The sequence below is a fragment of the Taudactylus pleione genome, unplaced genomic scaffold (genome assembly GCF_031769625.1).
Source record: "Taudactylus pleione unplaced genomic scaffold, aTauple2 ptg000235l, whole genome shotgun sequence".
Lineage (NCBI taxonomy): Eukaryota > Metazoa > Chordata > Amphibia > Anura > Myobatrachidae > Taudactylus > Taudactylus pleione.
The window spans coordinates 2,507,056-2,530,374 of NW_028284637.1; the positions used below are offsets into that span (position 1 = coordinate 2,507,056).

The window sequence follows — 23,319 nt, forward strand, 5'->3', positions numbered from 1 at the left end:
AGATGCACCTGAGCTCAATTTTGAGCTTCATGGCAAAGGCCGTGAATACTTATGTACATGTGACTTATTAGTGGGTTTTGTTTTGTTTTTTTTACATTTTCAAAAATCTCAAAAAAACTTTTTACATGTCATTATGGGGTATTGTGTGTAGAATTTTGAGGACAAAAATGTATTTATTCCATTTTAGAATAAGGCATTAACATAACAAATGTGGAAAAAGTGGAGCGTTGTGAATACTTAACGATTGCACTGTATAACGTAGCGTTCCCGCTAGGCTGTTTTTGCCCTCCTTCTGGAGGGCAAAAAGCGCCCTGCCCTCCAGGAGGAGGGCAAAAAGCGCCCTGCCCTCACAGCCTGCGGGTGCCCTGTTCACCCGCAGGTCGCAGTGTCCCGCAGGTGGGGAAATGTGCGGTGACCCGGTCACCGCCGGTAAATAGACGCTGGGCGCATGCGCCCGGCATCTATTCTCCCTGTCAGCAGCGCTTGGGGGCTGCCCGGCGTGTCCTTAAGTTCCAGGCACGCCCCCAAGAGTGACGAACAGGTGACGTGTCTTATAGACATCCCCCCTTTTCGGGGGCACGCGCGTAAGTGCCTTCTCTAGCTCCGGCGCCCTGCCTGCTGCCGGAGCTAGAGTGAACACTATAACATGTTATTTCAAGTTTAAAACATTATAAGGTCAAGGTTTAAAACATTTTATTATTGCGAAAGCCCCCACCCGGCTACTTCTTGATGAAAACGGCTGGAATAAATTTCTGGGGAGAACACTGTATTATCTCAGCACAAACCATTTTTTGTATTGCAAATTACAATGCTAAAGAAAATATCACATTTTATACTGTGGCTAACTGCAAAGAAAAAAAAAAAGTCTAAAAGAGAGGAGATATCAACATATGTACACAGCTTAATGTAAATACTAACCTTTTCACTTGATTGTCTTCTTTTTTTAAATTGTATAAAATCTGTTTCCACCTTTTCTGCCAGCTCAAGTTTTCTTTTGTTGCGCTTAAAAGCGGCTAGACTTAGTTCTGTAGAAATAAATATATATTTATATAATTCTCGTTAAATTGTTGTGTTTAAAAAAAATATATATATATATAAAAAAAAAAAAAATTTTTCTACCACACAAACATAAATGCCTCATTGATGTGAAAGCATTTTAATTTGTTTTCCTTCTCCACAAAAATTCTGTTTTTATTTCCATTCATTAATCAATAAAATTTCGAGGAGCACATTGACTGTTCTTTATTATCATAATAAAAAAAGATTAATGGATCCTGGTCTAGTCAATAAGGGCTTAAACCAGAGCTCGACAAATCCCAGGGGCCATGTCACCATGGCTACCAGATTTTGCAGTGAGGGAGGAAGCAGATCCTCATCATCTCTGCCTATAGTATTGCGGTGTTCATATCATGTTGCTTGCGGTGACTGCTGTGCCTGTGTCCGTCCTGGCCTGCGCTGACGACTCCTCTCCATCCTGGCCTGCTCTGATCCCTGCTGTCTGTCCCTGTCTACGCTGATCCTCCTGTACGTCCTGGCTGTCTACTGTCTCTTCTCTCCGGCTGCATAGAGCTCTCCGGTAGTAGGGTCTGTGTGTGGCCAGGGATTGCGGGCGGTGGTCTGGTTCCTACAATTTCATCCTGGCTCCTAGACTTTAGAAAAATTTATCAAACCCTGGCTTAAACACCAGAGCGGTTTCTCTCTATTAATCATTGTACATGAGAAGGAACGCATGTTATTGAAATAGCCCCTGATATTGCATTTAAACATTACTGTCATCTTTAAAGTTATCATGCCGACACGGTCAAAATGCTTTAAATAGAAGTGTCGGTATAATGGTGCCAGTATTGTGTTTTCGACTTATCAATTGTTGACAAAATGACTTGAAATCAATGAGAATAGATCTGTGAAGCATTGGATAGTTATTTATATTATTGTTTATTTCTATAGCGCCAGTTTACCATTATTCAACTTGCTTTGTTATCATGTACCAGTTTTGAAAATCTAACATCCTGAGTGAAAATCCAATTACGCTGTAAAGTTATTAACATACACTTCGTTGTCGAGAAAAATCATCTATATAAATTGTTCATCTCCTTATTTGAGAGCTAAAACCCTTAGGCATTACTTAAAACTCCAGTAGCTGCGGGGGTGTACATACTGTAAATGCCTGTGACACTGCTATAAATCACAGGCCCAATGTAGTGCAAACTGGCACTCTGTCATTAATACACAAGAATTTTTGTAGCTGCCCATAAAATGGCTGACCATGCAAAAATGTAAAAAAAGGTAATCTTCTATACTTAGAAGATGCAGTCCAACACCCTACCCATGTGTAGGCCAGTAGCTGACAAATGGCTGTGGCAGGTTTTCCAGGCTGTGAAAAATTAACTCTGTTTACACCTAAACCCACATTCCCTTGAATATGCATTCCGACAGATTCTGAGGTGGGCAGAGGAATCTATTTATTATGGGGTACAGATCCCTAGGGCCCTAACTAAAACATATTAGAGATGTGCAGGTTTGTTTTACTGAAATATGAACACACCGGAACTTAGGGGTTCTGTGTCGAATATAGCCGCAGTTCGGAATCAATTTAGGGTCCAGAGTAGGACAGAGTCCAGAGTCGGGTCTTCTCGCAATTCGAAATTGAATTTAAAAACTGGATCTTGCGTGTTTTGGATTGCATTAAAGTCCCATCCTCGTGATTTCAGAAGCTGCGAGGTGGCCAAAATTGACTGGAAATGAGTGGAAATTAATGTTATTGATGTTAATAATACTAAAGGAACAAAATGGGTCCAAATGAAAAGATTTAAAAAAAAAATTTTTTTCATTTTTAAAAAACCCAAAACCAAAGCCAAATCCGAACCAAAACACTTGAGGGTGGTTTTGCCAAATCCATGATGATTATTTAAAGACAAAACACAGGGATCTGCGCACTTCTCTAAAATTGATCCCTCTTACTTGGATGGCGGTTAAGGCCAATAAGTGCTGTGCATGGACCTCAACTATAATTGGCAGGTTCATTATTAGTAAAATTAAATTACTTCACCTACATTTTCCGTATTTTGCCGGTATGAGAGGGAAATTTAATATCTGCTAATCTGGTACCTGGACATCATTCATTTCAGCATACATAATGAGATTAATCCACCCCTTCTACAGAGGTTAGGAAAAAAAAGAAGACACACCTGGAGAGAATATAGGACCACACCTCTCACCTTCTTGCCTCTTCCGGTTCTCCCCAAGATGTAAAATATCTGAGCCCAATATAATAGTAATAGCTGAATATAGGAAGGGTAGCTTACTGCCACTGAGGAGCCAAATAAACTAGATAATAATCTTGTTTCCTCTTCCTTCTCCATGGTAACATATGCAATGAGGTGATGCCAAAATTTAATTTCGCTTAGGGAGGGACCCTTATTGCCTTCAACTGAAGAATATTTTATTTTATATACAATACTGTGCAAAAATTTTAGGCAGGTGTGGAAAAAATGCTGCAAAGTAAAAATGCTTTAAAAAATAGAAGTGTTAATAGTTTATTTTTATCAATTACCAAAATGCAAAATGAATGAACAGAAGAGAAATCTAAATAAAATCAATATTTGGTGTGACCACCTTTGCCTTCAAAACGGCATCAATTCTTCTAGGTACACTTGAACAAAGTCAGGGATTTCGTAGGATTATAGTCAGGTGTATGATTAACCACTCATACACCAAACAGGTGATAATGATCATCATTTTCATATGTAGATTGAAACACAGTCATTAACTGAAACAGAAACAGCTGTGTAGGAGGTTTAAAACTGGGTGAGGAACAACCAAATTCTGCTACAAAAGGTGAGGTTGTGGAAGACCATTTCATGTCACAGGTCATACACCATGGCAAGACTGAGCACAGCAACAAGACACAAGGTAGTTATACTGCATCTGCAAGGTCTTTCCCAGTCAATGATTTCAAAGCAGACTGGGGTTTCAAGATGTGATGTTGAATAAGCACAAAGAAACAGGCAAAGTTGAGGACCGTAGACATAGTGGTCGGCCAATGAAACAATGCATCAGATGAAAGACACATCATGCTTACTTCCTTTCGAAATCGGAAGATGTCCAACAGTGCCATCAGTTCAGAACTGGCAGACACCAGTGGGACCCAGGTACACCCATCTATTGTTAGGAGAAGTCTGGACAGAAGTGGTCTTCATCAAAGAATTGTGGCCAAAAAGCCATACTTTCAACGTGGAAAGGCCAAGCGACTCAACTATGCACGAAAACATAGGAACTGGGGTGCAGAAAAATTGCAGATTTTGCTCAGGACTGATGAGTCAACATTTGAATATTTAGCTGTAACAGAAGGTAGTTTGTTTGCGAAGAGCTAGAGAGCAGTACAATATATGAGTATCTGCAGGCATCAGTGAAGCATGGTGGAGGTTCCTTGCAAGTTTGGGGCTGCATTTAAGCAAATGGAGTTGGGGATATGGTCAAGATTAATGGTGTCCACAATGCTGAAAAATACAGGCAGGTACTTATCCATCAAGCAATACCATCAGGGAGGCATCCGATTGACTCCAAATTATTCTGCAACAGGACAACGACCCCAAACATACAGCCAATGTAATTAAAAGCTATCTTCAGCATAAAGAAGAACAAGGAGTCCTGTACGTGATGATATGGCCCCCACAAAGCCCGATCTCAACATCACCAAGTCTGTCTGTGATTACATAAAGAGACAGAAGGATTTGAGCAAGCCTCCCTGCCAGTTCCTTCAAAAACTGTGTGCAAGTGTACCTAGAAGAATTGAAGCTGTTTTGAAAGCAAAGGTTGGTCACACCAAATATTGATTTGATTTAGATTTCTCTTCTGTTCATTCACTTCGCATTTTGTTAATTGATAAAAATAAACTATTAACACTTCTATTTTTGAAAGCATTCTTACTTTGCAGCATTTTTTCCACACCTGCCTAAAATTTCTGCACAGTACTGGATATAATTGTACTTTTCTTCTAAACTGTGCAGTCACCGAAGTTAAATATTGATACAGTAAGTCGTTATTAATAAGGGTATAGAAGACCGTACTGCAGCTTTGCAAATTTCTTTGCTCTCTGCACATGATGCAGACATACTTCAAGTAGAATGTGCCATGGTACTTTGTGGAATAACCACATTCTTGTTTGTATGCAAATCCTGAAAGCAGAATTTTAGCCATTTTGCAAAAGATGCTTTGGAGGCAGCTGGATCTTTATTCTTGGCATTTATTAAAATATTTACTATAGTTTTCTATAAAAAAAAAAATTCGAATTAACGCATCTCAATAGCTATAACCAAATCTAAACAATGGCATTTCCTTTCCCGATTCTGCAGTTTAGGAAATAATGGGGGAAGAAATATATCCTGGTTAATATATAATAGAGAAATCACTTTATGCTGATATGTAGGGTTAGTTCTAAGAACTACAGTGTTTACGTTCATGACTAGTAGCTCTTCTACCGGGATGTTGTCGGCATCAGACCCTCGTTGCTGATGTAATAGCAATCAGAAACCTAACTTTCATTGTGAGCTACTTCAAGGAGATGTCTTTCAAAGTCTTATACTTAGTCTTTAAGTGTAAATTCAAGTGTCAAAGCCACAAACATTGGTGAAAGAAAGTTTTTGTTATCTTTGTTGCTTAAATATATCTCATCACATACTCATATGCAGTTAGTGTTTTAGGCAGCAGTGTTCCTAGAGTTGAAATGTAACCCTTCAGAGCACTTACTTTATCAAGGCTATCTTGAAGGAAGCCCATTAAGTTATTATGGATTGCTTGGCACTGTGTTTAATTCAGTGCACTACCTCCTAAACGAGTCTCAAATCCTATAGTACAAGTTGGTTGTGGTGTGTTTTCTTGCTCTTAGTTCCTGAAAAACCATAAGATTTTTAAAGTATCCATTCAACAGCCAGGCCTTCAGACTCCAAAATCTTGGGTTTGGATGGCATATCTGAGCTTGATGGATTAGGTCTAGTTGAGGTGCAAGGAACCATTGCTTTTGCACTGCTAGTTGCAAAACCTGAGAGAACCATGGCCAAAAAGGCACTTTTATATTGTCTTTTTTTAATTTTCTTTAGACCCCAATCTTTTTACAATGAAGACCATCTGATTGTTCAAAGCAAATCTCAAGAAATCTGCTGTGAATATTACTTGTGACAGCTATATGGGCAACAAATATTCCTGCAAAATTGCTTTATGACCATAGTAGTAAAGGACACACTTCTCTTATCATTCAGTGACTATTTGTGCCACATTGAAGCTTGATATAGGACAAACCTGTCTGGTTGGAGTAAATTAAGACTTGATGACCCACATTTATTTCCAGAAAATGTAAATAAGGCCTGATACCTTGCTTTAACTTCCTTATGTTTGAGGGGAAGGTTGCCATTGACCTTATGGTAAAGGATGTTCACACAGCAAAAAAACACCCGCACAGATTCAATAATTATCTATGGTCCTTCCCTATTATCTACATACATAGAATAAAATATATAAGCAACGAGAGGTGCTCCCAGGAATAAAATAGCATAAGTCAAAAAGAAAGAGAAAGTATTCCTATATGGGGCACACACGGACCTAATAGTAATAGTATTTATCACACCCACAATATGGGATCCAAAATAGCTAAAAAATAACTTTTATTGATTCATTAAAATTTGTACAGCGAAATATGAACAAATAAACACACACACAATACACAAAGTGAATTTAAAACAAATTCAGACGCTATCAAGATTTATTCTCTTAGTAATTATAGTGTCATTACCACACCTTATCAGCAAAGGTTAACACTTTGCCACTTATATAATAATATCTTCCTTAAGAGGGTCCTCTTATCAGGATAATAAAATCAGCGGTAATGTCTCCTGTGATTTTAATGCTTGTGCAATTATATTGCCATGAAAGTCATTATTGGAAAACAGAGTGCGATTCTAAATATTTAGTGTCAAATCGTTGATCATAATAATCAGGAGTTCCTTTATTATATTGTGAAACTGATGTGTGGAAACATATAGAAAAAACCTCTGTTAATCCCCCAACAATAGATTCTCACTGTTAAATTATACCCAGTACGAATGCGCAGCTAGTAAATAAACGAAGCAAGTCTGGGTATTTATTCAGAGTAACCCCTTAACCACACTAGAGACCCCTCTTATGGTAATATGTGGGTTAATTTTCACTTTTAACGTTATATTTGTCTCTATTACATTGTTGCCTTAGTATAATGACTTTATGAGCAACTCTGATACAATATCATTACGCCTTAATTGGCAATGTTGAAATAAAATACAAAAATACGAATGCGTAGCTAGTAAATTATTAAAGTAAATACCCAGATCTTCTTTGCTAATTTACTAGCTACGCAAGGGGTTACTCTGAATAAATACCCAGATTCGCTTAGTTTATTTACTAGCTGCGCATTCGTACTGGGTATAATTTAACAGTGAGAATCTATTGTTGGGGGATTAACAGAGGTTATTTCTATATGTTTCCACACATCAGTTTCACAATATAATAAAGGAACTCCTGATTATTATGATCAACGATTGACACTAAATATTTAGAATCGCACTCTGTTTTCCAATAATGACTTTCATGGCAATATAATTGCACAAGCATTAAAATCACAGGAGACATTACCGCTGATTTTATTATCCTGATAAGAGGACCCTCTTAAGGAAGATATTATTATATAAGTGGCAAAGTATTAACCTTTGCTGATAAGGTGTGGTAATGACACTATAATTACTAAGAGAATAAATCTTGATAGCGTCTGAATTTGTTTTAAATTCACTTTGTGTATTGTGTGTGTGTTTATTTGTTCATATTTCGCTGTACAAATTTTAATGGATCAATAAAAGTTGTTTTTTAGATATTTTGGATCCCATATTGTGGGTGTGATAAATACTATTACTATTAGGTCCGTGTGTGCCCCATATAGGAATACTTTCTCTTTCTTTTTGGTAAAGGATGTTCGCAAGGGGCACCATGTCCAATGCTTACTTACAACCGCATTGTACTCTTCATTTGCAAACGTTCTACCTCTTGTCAAATTTGTTTGCTGTCCATCACTGTAGGTCTTTCCTCACATTTTTTGTTAGAGGAGTTAGTTGACATTTATCATCTGCGAGAACCTATGCCATATCTTCAGATAGCATTGGTTTCTGGAGCCTCACTCCTTCTTATGCCTCCGGTCCTGCAGCAATGTACATGCGAGAACTCAAGTCACACATGTGCACTTGGAAGACCCGACAGTGATAAAAACCACGGCTACTCCAGTATTAGGGATCGTGGGGACAGCTGATTTTCGGATCAGCTCTCCCCACATTGGAGCAATGCTGAATTAGTCCAGTAGTTAAGTATCCACTGCAGCAACTCTAGGGCCAATACTGAATAGGCACTTTAATCTCAAAATACTCCAACTGTTATATCTGTACTTGGCTGGTCGAGTCTAGACTGAACCATTGGAATGGTTGCTGACTTGTTCACCTATTGTGTCAGCCTGGGCGTTGGCCTAGTCAACTGTGAATGGTTTGCCAGCAGTTTTAATCAGGTGCTGGCTCTTGGGCCTTTGTGGATAGTTCTGTTCTGTGTCTCCCACATAATTCCATGTCATGCCTGGTCCCTGGTTCTAGCTGTTTGCAAGTTACCTAAGAAGGATTGCTGGTTTCTTCACCTGCTAAGTATCCTGGATACATTCTATTACATATTATTGCTAGCAGATATACACCTGGTTAATATACTACTCTGGATAGTCCATGTGTTTTGAAATGTCTTATCCTGCAGTTTGCTGTATATCTAAAGAAATTACTGAGTTTTGCAATTACTCTCATGTTTATTGAATTATCATTCTGGAATTATGACTATTGCTTGAGAATGTATATATTACTAATGTAGTGAAAATATAACTGCATACCCTTTTGTTAGCTACTTAAATAGCTAAATTGAATCCTTCTTTGTTACTAGTTTGCAATGAAGTTAACTGCAGGAGAGTATTCTGGTTATCACTCTTCAGGAGTGCTATTTGTATTATTACATAAATTAGCTTTAGACAAACTTCTCTGTCTAGTGTGGTACGCTAAGTACTAAGGGCATGAGTTTATCCTGGATGGGAGACCTCCTGAGAATCTAGTTGTTTCCTATATGAGTTTTTAGAGTGTCACATTCCTGTGTCTACTTTTTGATACCTGTGCTTCTCGCACTGTTATTACTGTAAGTGCGAAGTCCAGGCGGCAGCGGAGTACCTACGAACAAGTGTGTGTTCCGGGAAAGGGGGTTGTTATTGGTGAAGGACAATTTATTTAGGTTTTGACAGTGTAGGAGTGCATCAGGTATCATAACAGTCACGCATTTTCTCATAGATCTACCTTTGACCTGCGACTCACTTTGTCTCTGAAAACCACCTCTCCCTTCCACCTACAAAAATTCTCCTATGCTGTTACCAATTATATTTTTTATTGCACTGAATCATATTCTCCTCAGCCTGTGTATCGTTAAATTCTCTCTGAAAATCCTCTATAACAGCTTACTCAACACACATCTCTTAATTTAATTTGTTTTTCTATTTATACTAATCCACTCTCAAAACTGTCCCAATCCCCCCTTTGAGCCACAACCACTCATGCTTGTATGCATGAATTCTATGGCTTCCCCAAGTAAACCACCAAATTCACCTAGAAGGACTAAGTGAAGTAATATATACAAATTATTCTTTCTTGCACACTTTTTATTGGTCTCGTAAAAAATTTTTTTTAGAATACACTACGCATTTCGCCATCTTAATTTGAAGCAAAAAAAACGATCCTCATTTAACTTTGTTAATACAATGAAGAATGGTGGTGGCAAAAACATCACCTTTGAGTAAGCTACAGTAGAACTAATTTAGTTCATCTACTACTTTGAAGGTGAAGTGCTCTTATTGGGAGTATACTGATTTAATAATAAACATTGATTCATTTCACCACAATATAAGATTATGTTGTAGTGTTCATTCTTGATCAGGTAGAACACCGATCAAGAATGAGGGCACATTTACGTGCGATGAAGGCTTCACGGTGGGAGGGGCATGGCCTCACAACATGCCCCCCTTTCCACCATTCTACGGGCATGCCCAGCACTCACAGAGATGCTAGGCTGCCCTCAAGTTCACCCCGCACTGTGAATAGATGCCATCTATTCACCCTCTGCTGAATGTTTAACTTCCAACTCCTTCCCCCCCTCAGAGGACACTGCGGCCCACACAGTGGGAGTGGCGTTTACCGGGAGAGGCACCGCAGCACAGTGGGATGCGTCAGGCTGTGATCAGCCAGCGTCAGGCTGTGATCAGATGGGCACCTCCTTAAGGGAAGACTGCATTTTAGTTTTAAAAATGCCTAGGGCACAGCGCCCCGTGAAACCACCTAGCGGGAACGCTAATGTCGGATGATAATCATGTTAGGTTTCCTAATTGAATTCCATGCATAGAATGTTCTCCAGAAATATTTAACAATTATATTCTGCAACAGGAAATTAACAGAGACAAAACAAAACTTGAGGAGACCACAGATGAAAGCAAACGTTACAAATATCACTCTGGTTGGCAGTCATTTATCTAGATTGTGCTAAACAATGCAAAGAACAGCCTGATCTCAGATAATCATTTTCAACTGTCTAAATATAAACACACAACGCATGAAGTCGTCTTTTGTCATGTGTTCTCATTTAAAAAGGACAAAGGACAAATATATATATATATACATATATATATATATGTGTGTGTGTGTGTGTGTGTGTGTGTGATACAAAAAGTTACAGAATTTTATTAACAATTAGATTACAAAACAGTTTCAATCAATGTAAGTATACATACACAAAATCAACTATTAAAAGCCAATTAAAACTGCCACACATATAATTGATACATAGTAAGGGGGATAAACGAACTGCCCTGCCGTCCTTAAATGTGCAAAAATGGGTATATTTCGCCATTTTAATAAAAAATATTTGTATACAAGACAAATAACAGCAACACTTTGATCATTCGTATGTAAAAATATTTTGTTGAGCAATTACGATTACAGCGGAATAAATGGAAATAGACTAGCAAAACTGGCTTTATCGTTGACTTTTTTAAATCATGGATTTTTATTGAATGCATATGTAAGAGGCCTGGCAAGCTGTTTTGCTAAAGAATGAATGGGGATGCTATACAGATTGTACATATCATCGAGTAAACATTTTTGTATGAAACAGCATTCATGGCCCATGTAAACCTCCACTTTTCACATACAATTTATCTACGTTACACTGTACAAATAAAATTCGGTAACAATCTGTTACTCCATTCGTTAGGTTACACAATATAATGAGAACTGAGCAAGGATTGTGTTTCTCATTTGTGCTCACTCGTTCGTAGATTTACCAATGCTTCTAAACAGAAGTGGAGGTTTTTCCCAAAGCAGCAATCAGATTATAGCTATCATTTCTCTATTGCATTTTAGAAAATGAGAGACAGAATCTCATCGTTGCCATGGGCGACAACTCAACTTGTCTGTTTTAGAAGCTTTAGTAAATCTACCTCTTAGACTTGTCATCTATGATACAAGTAATAAAGCATCCATTTCTTGATCTTTATTTGCTTCATACTACGGGGAGAATTCAATTATCAGCGGTGTTCACCACGCGAGTAAAGTTCCAGGTTTAACGCCCGAAGTGATAAAATTTGATTGCATTTTCCTCAAACGGCATACCATAGATTCCATGACAAATGCAGGAATCTATGGCTTCCCTCACGTTAAGTCCCAGAGGGTGCATTTAATGCAGATTTTCCTTGCATCTCCTGAGGCTGCGAGAAAATATCCGTCTTAAGTGCACGCTCTGTGGCTTAATGCGCAGGGATGCGGGACCTGACAGGCCTGGGATGACAATTAGTCGTGGGGTTAATTGAATTTGCCCCTATATCTCTCTCTAATAGGTTTTATACCTCTCCCCTTTAGACATAAAAAGTATCTGTAACTGGTAGAGGCCATGGACATGGAACTTATTTTGAAATTAACTTGATTTTTAAACAACAAAAATTAATCTGTGGGAAGTAATTAAAATAAACATGCATCACAAATATATGACTTGGACAAAAAAAAATATTCAGGTGACTGAATTTAGAACAGGTTGGAGCTCTAGGCAGCATATGAAGGCTTGCCAGCTCTATAGCTTAATTACCTTAACATATTCAAGATCAAACTCCAAACACTGTTTATTGACACAATAGCAGCCCCCATAGATAACTATGGGGGCTGCTTTGCAGTCTGAAATGAAGGGAGAACAGCAGAGCTATCTGCAGCGGTCCATCCTTCTTAATTCAAGGAGATGCTTAATAGTTATGGGTACCACCAAAAACAGGTGTTTCAGGGGATATTCCGCAAATATACTTCCCTTTTGGGGAAGAATTGATACTCCCCCATATTCAACGATCCTACCTTATACTCCGCCATAGGGTCGAGGTCAAGGCAAGAACTTTAGTCAGTAGAATACCAGTAAAGGTTAGAGGGGGGGAAAGTACACTAGGAAAGGAGAGGGGGAAGACGCGGACAGGGAGAAACCATGCAGAAAACACATTGGTATGACTAATGACATTTAAAAGAATATGCAAGTTAAGGCAGCACAGATGGTGTAATGGGTAGCGTTACTGCCTCACAGCACTGAGGTCATGGGTTCGATTCCCACTACATCCCTAACTGTGTGGAGTTTGTATATTCACCCTGTGCTTGCTCCGGTTTCCTCCGGGTGCTCCGGTTTCCTCCCACACTACAAAAATATACTGGTATATACTGGCTCCCCACAAAATAAATTGACCATAGTGTGTACATGTGGTAGGGAATATAGATTGTAAGCACCACTGGGGCAGGGATAGATGTGAATGGTAATATATTCTCTGTGAAGCGCTGCGGAATATGTGTGCGCTATACAAATAACTAGTAATAATAATAATAATACCAATAGAGAACAGCATCAGCATTTTGGTGCTCAGTGATAGAACTTTCCAGGCATAAAGAAAGATCCCCAGCATTTAAACCCATAAAGTGCTACAAAACAGCAGTTTCTTTTGGACTTGCTTCATTAACAAAGACTGATAAGAAAAAAAAAATGTAAATGAATGAATACAGTATAGTATCAAAACAGAGAGGCATCTAGACAACCTGGAAGACAATCGAGACCCAATGCGCCAGTCACAGCAATATGGTCCTGAGCTTAGGTCTGCCTGTGCTCAAAGCTACAAAACTTTCTGCACATCTTCCATGTTTGGACATATACTTATCGGGTGAGTGACTATTTGTCCTCGTATTACGGTGCAGTGTTTTAGATCATTTGTTGTGCACAAACATTTTTACAAGCGACACCGTTTGGAACATCTCTATCTGCTCCCTGTATTAATCCAGGGATTGACCATATATGAGCAGTGGGAATATTGTGGATCCCGATAATTAACGGCACCTTTCTTCTTTTATGGAGATTACAACAATATCTTTTGGTGATTGATTCACTAAATAATACAAATCCATTAGGAATAATAAGCAACTATTCTAGCCAGACGCGGCTATCTGGTCAAAAGATCTCAAAGAACAGAGGACTTCATTATATTACTTCCCACAGTTACAATAACAAAACAAAAAATTATTGAGAGGTTTACTGTGGACCATTTTGAAAAAGGATTCTAGCAACTAGCTGATACAAAGCAATAATATGTCAATGTTGAATTATATCTTGTATTTTTTGATTCTCAGATTTATACAGTATATATGTTTTATAATGAGCATCATGAGATAACGTATGTATTATTTTACTTTTCTATATATATTAAATATTCTCTAAGCAATTAATGAACGTCGCTGTTTCTCAATAATTAAGAAGTGCAATTATTGCTTTCTTTTTCCCTTTGAAAAACTGCTTTGTCTAGTCTTGGCTCCCATCTGGAGCAACGAAGTAGATTCTGGTGTTGAAGACATCTGGAGTGGAACCTTGCCATCAGGACGGCCTCAAAAGAAGCCACCATCTTCCAAAAAGTCCCATCCTTGCCAGGATTGGTACACACCATGCATGCATCAACGATCTCACCAGAGAATGCAAACCTGTGACTTTTCATTCTGGAAGGAAAATTCTGACAAGTTGTGTCCAACAGCATCCCTATAAAGACCAGACACTGGGACGGCAACAGCTTGGACTGGGAAATTTATGATCCAGTTGTGCTATTCCAAAGTTTCTATTACAATCTGCAAAAATAAAGTTTAAGATGCACACTGGGCTGTGCCTTGATCAATAGGTCTAAGTAAGGGAGAATGGTAATGCTGTCTCCGTAGCCAAGCCACCATTGCTGCTATATTGTGGGTAAATACCCTTGGACGTAGCAATCGCAAAGCGTAGAATTTCAAACTGGTAATACAGTGGATACACTGCAAACCAGAGAAGCTTTTGATACCCTGCCCAGATTGGTACAGGTAAATTAGTGTATTAGATGTCGCTAGGAATTCCCCAACCATTATTGAAGCAATGACGGAAAGCAAAGATTCCATCTTGAACGTGTCTACACGTATATGACGGTTAAACCTTTTGGGATTGAGCACTGGACCAAAAAGCTGTCCAGTTTTGGTACCAGAAAAAGGTTGGAGTAGAACTCTAAGCCATGAAAAATGGGAAGGGGAAAAGAGGGGAAGTGTGTACACCGCACCGACTCAGGGTAGACCTGTAGTCAATATAATGAAACAATATACTTAGCTATGACCACTTCTAGTACTAAATAAGGTGTTACATTCATACTTGTAGTTTAGAGTGGTGGTGCTACTCAGAGTTAAATGTAGAGATATGAAAAGAGGGGGTACCAGTTCAACAGAAACTTCAACCTAGGAACTCTATAGGAGTGCACTCTAACAGCTGGAATAAAAGTAAAACACTTATAACTTCTGAAAAACAACTGAATAAAAAGGACTTACACAGATATCAAGATAACCAATAGAGAAGTGTGAGGAGTGTGAATAAGGAGAATCTTGGTTATAATAACCCAGATAGAGTAGGCGAAATATAGGAGAAAAAAAAACATAAATAGACAATACAACATGAAACATGTATAACAATCGTAAAAAAACACCAGGTCAAGAATGATAATGGGTTGTATTCAGGAAAATATGTAGTAACAGCTTAGTATAATGATGTTCCTCTATTGTCATACAAGGACAGAAAAGTAATGGGTATCAGACCCAATATCAGGCTCTGCTGCTCCTTTCACTCTAAAAACTGGAGGAAATGGAGTGAGAGATCTGCTGATCTGGTAACCTCTAAGAGTAGTAGTCAGCAGTGGAACTTGTCATCAACCCCAATTACTACTGTTGGTTGTCATCCTAATAGGTATAGGTTAAAAAAAATAGTGAATTATAAAGTTGGTATAAGGGTCACTGGGAGGGTATAAGATTAGGTGCTGAAAATAAATGGGGGACCAAAAGAAAAAGGTCAATCGCCCCTAACAGAGAACATCATATAATAAATGTGTCTTAATCAAGATGGGTCTCTATTCCCTAGTGGGAAAATATGATGCTCTAGCAACCTAATTTGATAGAAATAGGATTACAAAAATAAATGAAACAGAAGGGACTAAAGATTCTGCTGCCAGGCTCTGCTGTTCAGTCTCATACACAATTGCAGAGGAGAGGAGTGAGAGATCTGCTGGTGCAGTAGTCCCGAGAAAATGCAGATATAAAGAGGTTCCCGTCATCAACCCCAATTTCTGCTGTTGGTTGTCATACCATGGGGCCTTGGACAGCCAATGAGAGAATCCTCAGGTTGGTATGAGAGCCACTTAGAAAAAGAAGATCTATGAAAAGTTGACACATAGATTAGTGTCAGCTCTTACAATTAAAACATGGTTTGTATCAGAATAATTGAAGGTATACAGTAAATAATATAATTGACATTCAAAACAACACAGATAAAACTGAAAATATATCACTGTGACAACAGATATTCTGAACAATGGATACCGAATTAATACCTCAGAATACAGGTGAGCTCAGCAAGAAATGTGACAAATATTCACTAACAATATCCAGGATAGAGGGTTAAATTGTACTGTAAGTCAGATGATACCTATATGGATTTATGCACCTACCGGTGTCAATGACATAGGTAAGACAAAATTTCATAATGATCTGTAACAATCAAATAGTTAAACAGTTATACCGTAGCATAGAGAGACCATATGATATTAGCAGCAATTGGCAATTAATCCCATATTACATCCTGGAGTTTTAAATCCCGGCTGTGAAAGGGTAAATCCTAGTTGTCACAGCATGCTCTGTCCTGCACAACAGGTGTGTAATCTAAGGTACCGCTTGGAAGCATGGCACATGTGAATACAAGACCTGGTGTTGGGGTGTCCCGTACTGCGCAGTCATGGGGCACCCGGGATCCGAACCGACGCGCGTTTTCGCCTTGTGGGCTTGATCACGGGGATACAGCTCAATAAATCTCCTGGCGTGCACAGTCTATGTACACTTGTGCACCCAAACAGGAGGATCGAGCGGGAAGACAGGCACTTGCTTCAGCCTATCACAGTAGGAGGTGAAGGTGGATGGGGGAAGAGGGTAATCCCCACACGTGTAGTCATAATAGACTAGGAGAGAAAGAGCCAGCCAGCTGATAAGAATAAATCGCTGTAAACAGGTTACAGCTGGTTGGAATGTGTCCGTAGTAGATATTAAACAGATGTAATATACGCGTATAGTAATAGTAAAATAGTTTACAAATGTGTCAAATTAGGAAGGAAACAGGGAAGAGACATCGAGACCTAAATAACAAGGAGCATAATGGGAGGTCTTAACAGGTTCAAATAGTATCATATTCATCTGTGTATGGAACAATGACTTATCCTATTGGTATAAAATATTAGGAAAAAATAATAATAAACAGGTAGGAAATTAGGAAAAATTAAATTAATTAGAAGGTGTATTGTGCAGCGTGCCCCATGAGGACGGGATAAATATAAGGTATTTAGAATAGTATGAAATACTCATCATAAATCGATAGGAAAAGAAATAAAATAACATCGCATGGGGCAGTATTCCTGTGAATAAATTGTGGTTAATTGTGATGCGTCCATATTACATATTGAACCAAGAGTGATGTGTATAAAGATAAATAATAATAATTGGGGAAATGCGTTAAAACCTAAAAAATAATAATAATGGATATCATACAGGGTCTGAATAAATGCAAGCAAAAATCCTTAATTACTTAAAATCAAAATTTATCTGTATGTGGTACCTTGATTTGTTCAATGGGCTGGAAACACTTAGAAAATAGAAATAAAATAAAAGTTGTGGTGTGCAGCGTGCCCCAACAAAAGGGATATTAATAATAATGATAATATGAAATACTCTATGTTATAAGATCTGGGGAATAAGTAGATCTTTAAGCATGGGTTAGTAAAGGGTGAGTATCTAGTGAATCTCAAGATTAATAAAATACTGTATACGGTACATCTTCTTGTAAGGTCTAAATGATGTATAATGTGCTCAACATGTGACGAATGTGATTGGTGGGATAATGTGTAAGATAATGAGTGGGGTTGGTGGGATATGGTCAACTGGACAATGAAAAGATATGAGAATATATTCAACGTAGTCATATGGTGTCAAGTCAAGAAGGGACTGTAGCTATTGAGTGTCCCCAGCCTAAAAATCCATTACGTCTATTTTCTTAGGAGATTGTTACCTAAATCTCCACCTCTAATGCCCATACTTATCCTTTCGAGGCCAAAGGCTTTCAAATTTTGTGGGTTCCCATTATGTTTCAGTAGAAAGTGCCTTCCAACTGAGGAAAATCTTTCTCATTTTGGTAAGATCGGAGCGGGCATTCTTGATATTGCCCACGTGTTCAAGTATACGGAGTTTAAATGCCCTAGTTGTCATGCCAACATATTTTTGACCACAATCACACTGAGGGCCTGATTCAGAGCCAGACGCTCTGACCAGAGCGCTCGCTCTGAATCAGGGCCCTCCTACCTAAAAATGGAGCAGCCTCTTGGACGCTCGCATAGCTGTGGGTTACCACCCACAGCATATGCGAGCGTCCATGATGATGGTCGCGATGGTCAAGACCATCGGGCTTGCGACGAGACCCTGCGGTAGGGTCTCGTAGCCGCAAGCCCCGGAGTGATTTTGGCTCTATCAGAGCCAAAATCACTCCCACTGACATCACTAGTGATGTCAGTGGGGCCGGCTCCAGACTGGGCAGCCACCGCCTCCGTCTGGGCAGCCACGCCCCCGGCACGCTCACCAAAGGGGGCGTGCTGTCAGTCACCATCGACAGCACGCCCCCTTTGGTGCGAGACCCCGAGCGACAGCTTGGCTGTCGCTATGAGGGTCTCGCGCATGCGCACGACGGAGCTCCATCGACCCGCTTGCGAGCATCCTGCGCGCGCAAGCGGGTCTGAATTAGGCCCTGAAGGCAGTATACTACTCCGATAGCTTTTCAGTTTAAAAAACTCCTAATTTTTATAGTGTTGTTGTGTCTGTCCTTCACCACATTGGTTTTGAGGATATATTCACAGGCCTTGCAGTTCCCACATGGGTAAGTACCTGTGAGTTTGAAAATTCTTTTGGGGTTTAGTTAAAAATGGCTATGAACCAAATTATCCTTGAGGCTTTTCGCCCTTCTCCAACTCATTGAAACTTGTGAAACTACAGTCAGATCCAATACTGGATCTGACTGTAGTATCGACCAATGAGTTTGGATAATTTTCTTCAACTCTTTCCATTCCCTACAATAGTTGGCTACAAATCTAATTTCATCTGTATCCTTAGATTTTTCTCTTCACCTGAGGGAAGACCAATTTGTCTCTTGCGGTTCTCAGGGCCAAGTATTTGGATTTCTTAATCAGACGGTTGCTATAGCCCCTCTTAAGCAGTCTGGTGGTTAATTTGCGGCTTCGTACTGCAAACGTATGGTCATCTGTGCAGTTGCGTCTAAGACTAAGAAACTCCCCGTTAGGTAGATTTAAAGTGGTGGGTGGAAAATGGCAACTTGATTTGTGTAAAAGACTATTCGTTGCTGTCTTTTTCCTGTGTAAATCAGTTACAATGTCACCATTGTCGCTCCTGATAATTTTTAGGTCAAGGAATGTAATACATTTAGAGCTGATTTCCCAGGTCAATTTAAGATTGAGAGAGTTGGTATTTAGAATCATCATAAATTCCAAGAATTTATCACTACTACCATTCCAGATGATTAGTATGTCATCTATGTAGTGCAGCCATTGTTCAAAGTGCTGCGTATACATATCGTTTTCTTCCGCGAATACCACTTCTCTCTCCCACCAACATAAATATAGGTTGGCGTTTATGGGAGCACAGGTCGAACCCATAGCTTTGCCCCTGGTTTACAGATAAAATCTATTTGGAAGGTAAAGTAGTTCCTATGCAGTATAAAATTGAGAAGGTCAATCAGAAATTCAGAGAAGTCATCCTTATCCCTCATTTCCAGAAAGTATCTGGCTGCTCATAATCCATCAGTGTGGTTGATGGACGTATAGAGGGATTCTACATCAACCGAGATAAGTGGATGATGGTCATTGATCCTGATGCCATGTAGTTTCTGAAGGACATCAGTCGTGTCTCTAAGATATGATGGTAAAGTCAGGACGAATTCCCTAAGGTGAGTATCCACAAATCGACTGGCTTGTTGTGTCAGGCTACCAATGCCTGCCACAATAGGTCTACCCGGCAGGTTCATAGGATCCTTGTGGACTTTCGGAAGTACATAGAATGTAGGTACTTTAGGGTTTTTTACTTGAAGAAATTCCAGCTCATGTATATTGATAATACCTCTCTTGAAGCCATCGTTAATGAGTCTATTGTATATCTATTGGTAAACATCTGTAGGGTTGAACATGATTAATGAGTAATTGATAACATGATTCATCATGTAGTTGTCCCATTACCTCCTTTATATACAGTTCCTTCGGCCATAGGACTATATTGCCCCCTTTGTCGGATGGTTTTATGATGATATGATTCCATCCTTTGATCTCTTCAAGGGCCTCTTTTTCTTGTTAGAACTCTAAGCCGCCTTGACACTGAATGCCAGAATTGCAAGCAACTGCCTCTTGCAGAGCCACTGTTCTGACCGAGGCTTTTGGCAGAGGAGTATTAAAAAAATCTGTGTGGTCGAGGACCCACAAGATCTAATATGTATCCTTGGGAACCTATGACCCAAAGATCCAAGGTTAATTTGAACCAGGTGTCCTGGAACTGAAGCAAGTCCATAATGCCAGAGGTCCAGTACCGGTCTGCAGAACATCACGCTGAAGACTTATCTCCTGGCTTGGTTCATGAACGTATAGTTACCATTGCCATGTGACCCCTGACATATCCCCTTCTATAGGCCCCTGACTGTCCCCTGCAGGACTGACCAAGAGACTTTCCAGGGAAAAAAGGGCCTAATCCTAGGATAAGAAGATAATTAAATTCAGTTGCAATATAAAGATAAATTGGATCCTAAATGATCTCCTTTACAATAATTGCTGCTCCTATATGACTAGTTCTGAATTATCTAAATATATCAAATATTCAAACAGATATACAAACTGATCTATAGGGATACTAGTAGCCACCTAAAGAGCGCAATAATGGTTACATATAAGTATAATATATATCAAGCATTTATTAAAATGTATAACATGCAGCATACTGCATGTTATGTGTATTAACAATCATGTGTATTAACAACCACATACATATATATATATATACATACATTCAGGTCCATAAATATTGGGACATTGAAAGAATTTTCAGATTTTGTCCTCTATTCACCACCACAACGGCTTTGAAATGAAACAAACAAGATGTGATTTAACTGCAGACTTTCAGATTTAATTTGAGGGTAATTACATCCAAATCAGGTGAACGGTGTAGGAATTACAACGGCTTCTATATGTGCCTCCCACTTTTTAATGGGCCAAAAGTAATGGGACTATCAACTCAAAAGCTATTTCATGGACAGGTGTGGGCTATTCCCTCATTATTTCATTATCAATTAAGCAGGTAAAAAGGTAAAAAATAAAAGCGTATTCAGAGGACATCGTGCACAGACAACAAAAATAAACGGCGTTGTAAAGAAAATAGAGCTCATCTCTGAGTGCATACCAAGATGCTTAGTTCAAGATCTGCTACCGACTACAGGACCTAAAACATACCGTAGTATTTTACGTCCCAGGGAAGAGGCTCCAGTGTACATGTGTTGTGCATTTCTATCTATTGAGCTGGCAGGCATTCCAAGCACTTAAACACAGATTTCATGCCTATATTTTGAGTGAAGCTAGACAGTCTGTGGTATAGACACACTTAATATCTGGCCCCCTCCAACCTAGACACTGATTACATAAAAGCTATGGCCACCCTTTTTGGATTTTAAGTCAAGTATACCGAAAATGTTAAAAAAAATTGCCAATAGAAAAACATTCATAGAACAGTAGTACTACTGTACATTCACTGTACTAAAGAATACAAAATACTTAAGAAAAGGTGGACAATATACTGTTTACCATCCACTTTCCAAACAAGCAGATCAAATGAAAAACTGACTCACTAAGGAGGAAATGTATCAAGCTTGGCAGAGATGGAGTGGACAAGTTGCCCAAAGTAACCAATCAAATTTCGTCAGTTATCCAACACAGTGAATTGGCAGTTAAAAGCTAATTGGTTGCTATGGGCAACTACGCCACTTTATCTTAGTCAAGCATGATAAATCCCGCCCTAAGTGCATTGCAAAGTAGGCCTTAAAAAGGTACCATCTAAAGAGCCCGAGCGATGAAATGAAGGTGGCGTCACATTTTGCACTGTGCTTAGTGTGCATTCTTCTTTAAGACTATTCTTTAAAAAGTTGGCTTGGCGTTATGGGTGCAAATTGACATCCTTGCCCAGGCCTGTGGATGGTGAGGCAGCTCCTGTTGTCATGGTCTCTTGTACACGCATGCGCAGAGTGGAGACATGGACCTTGAGACATGACCTCTTTGCCTATAAAGGGGGATCTCACTTGGCATTAAGGGCCCAATTCAGACCCGCTCGCTAGGTTGCATTCGCAGTAGCCTGCCGATGTTTGCAATGTACAAATTAGACCATGCAATCGGGAAGCTTTCACACGGTGCACATAGCCGCCTCACTAGATTGAGTGACAGGACGAGCCGTTTGAGGGTGGTGACAAGGGATCGTCGATGGAAACGGGGGTGTGGTGGTGCGAACGCAGGCGTGTCTGAGCGTCTTAACGCCGCTTCAGAGGCGTGCATAATTAAGACGCAGCGTCATAATACACGTGACATGGCTGAATTACACACTGCAGCACTCGCAGTGCTTGCGGTAGGTATGGTCAGCTGCGTCTGGGTCCGATGTTATTCGATGTTACCGATTGCTGCATACACTTCCTGGAGATGACGCGTATTACGAAGGGAAAGTGGGCGCCTTATGACAGGCTGGTGGGCGTCTATATACACACTGCGATCGCACGCCAAAACATAGTGGGCGAGCAAATGTCTTGCCGTACGATCGCTGTATTTGCATACTTTGGCAGCTGACGGCTGCGTGCAAACGCATCTAGCGAGCGGGTCTGAATCGGGCCCTAAGTGCTAAATGGTTGACTTCCATTCCTGGAGATACTGTGAACCTTACTGCCACTCTCATGATTCCTGTTACTGACCAACCACGAGAGCCACTACTCAGCCTCCTGACAGGTGTAGGGGCTTTTCTCTTTTAATTGTGTATTTGATCACTGTAGGATTTTAATTAACAAAATAATGCTTTATCTAATATGGAACTGGAAAAATAAAGAAAAAGTACAGTGCAACATACATATAATATACCATACTCACTTGTAGCCATGATGTCTTGAGGGCATGTCGGTATACCATGGTCTACAGCCCATTTAAAAGCACCATCTCCAACTAAAAAGCTGCAAAAGAAACAAAAACAGTTGAGGACTCTCGTTATTTGTATGGAACAGAGGTTTGGTAGACAGTTTAATTTATCAACTCACTGTAGATCAACAATAAGAAAAAAAATGTAGTGTTATTACCGAGCTGCAGGAGCAATTACTGCTACTTTTCCTACTGTGATTGCAAAGGTCTGCTGTACATTCAAAGGGGTCAATCCATTAAGCGGCGAAGGGGACAAGTTACGGATGCAACAGCATAGAAACGCCAGCAAAGGCACCGCAACTCGCCCCCCTCGCAGCCTCATACATGTTTGTACGCAGCCTTACGGGGCTGTGAACAAAAATCTG

At 39.6% G+C, this 23,319-nt stretch overlaps 1 protein-coding gene across 1 annotated transcript in view; it reads right to left on the bottom strand.

Annotated features, from left to right (window-relative positions):
- TASP1 (taspase 1) overlaps positions 1 to 23,319 on the bottom strand; it is a 191,395-nt gene that overhangs the window by 133,016 nt on the left and 35,060 nt on the right. The window contains exons 8-9 of the mRNA XM_088479452.1: positions 22,910 to 22,989; positions 919 to 1,025 (exon numbers count right to left, since the gene is read on the bottom strand). Coding sequence (XP_088335578.1) covers positions 919 to 1,025; positions 22,910 to 22,989 — 187 coding nt within the window. The remainder of the gene's footprint in view (positions 1 to 918; positions 1,026 to 22,909; positions 22,990 to 23,319) is intronic.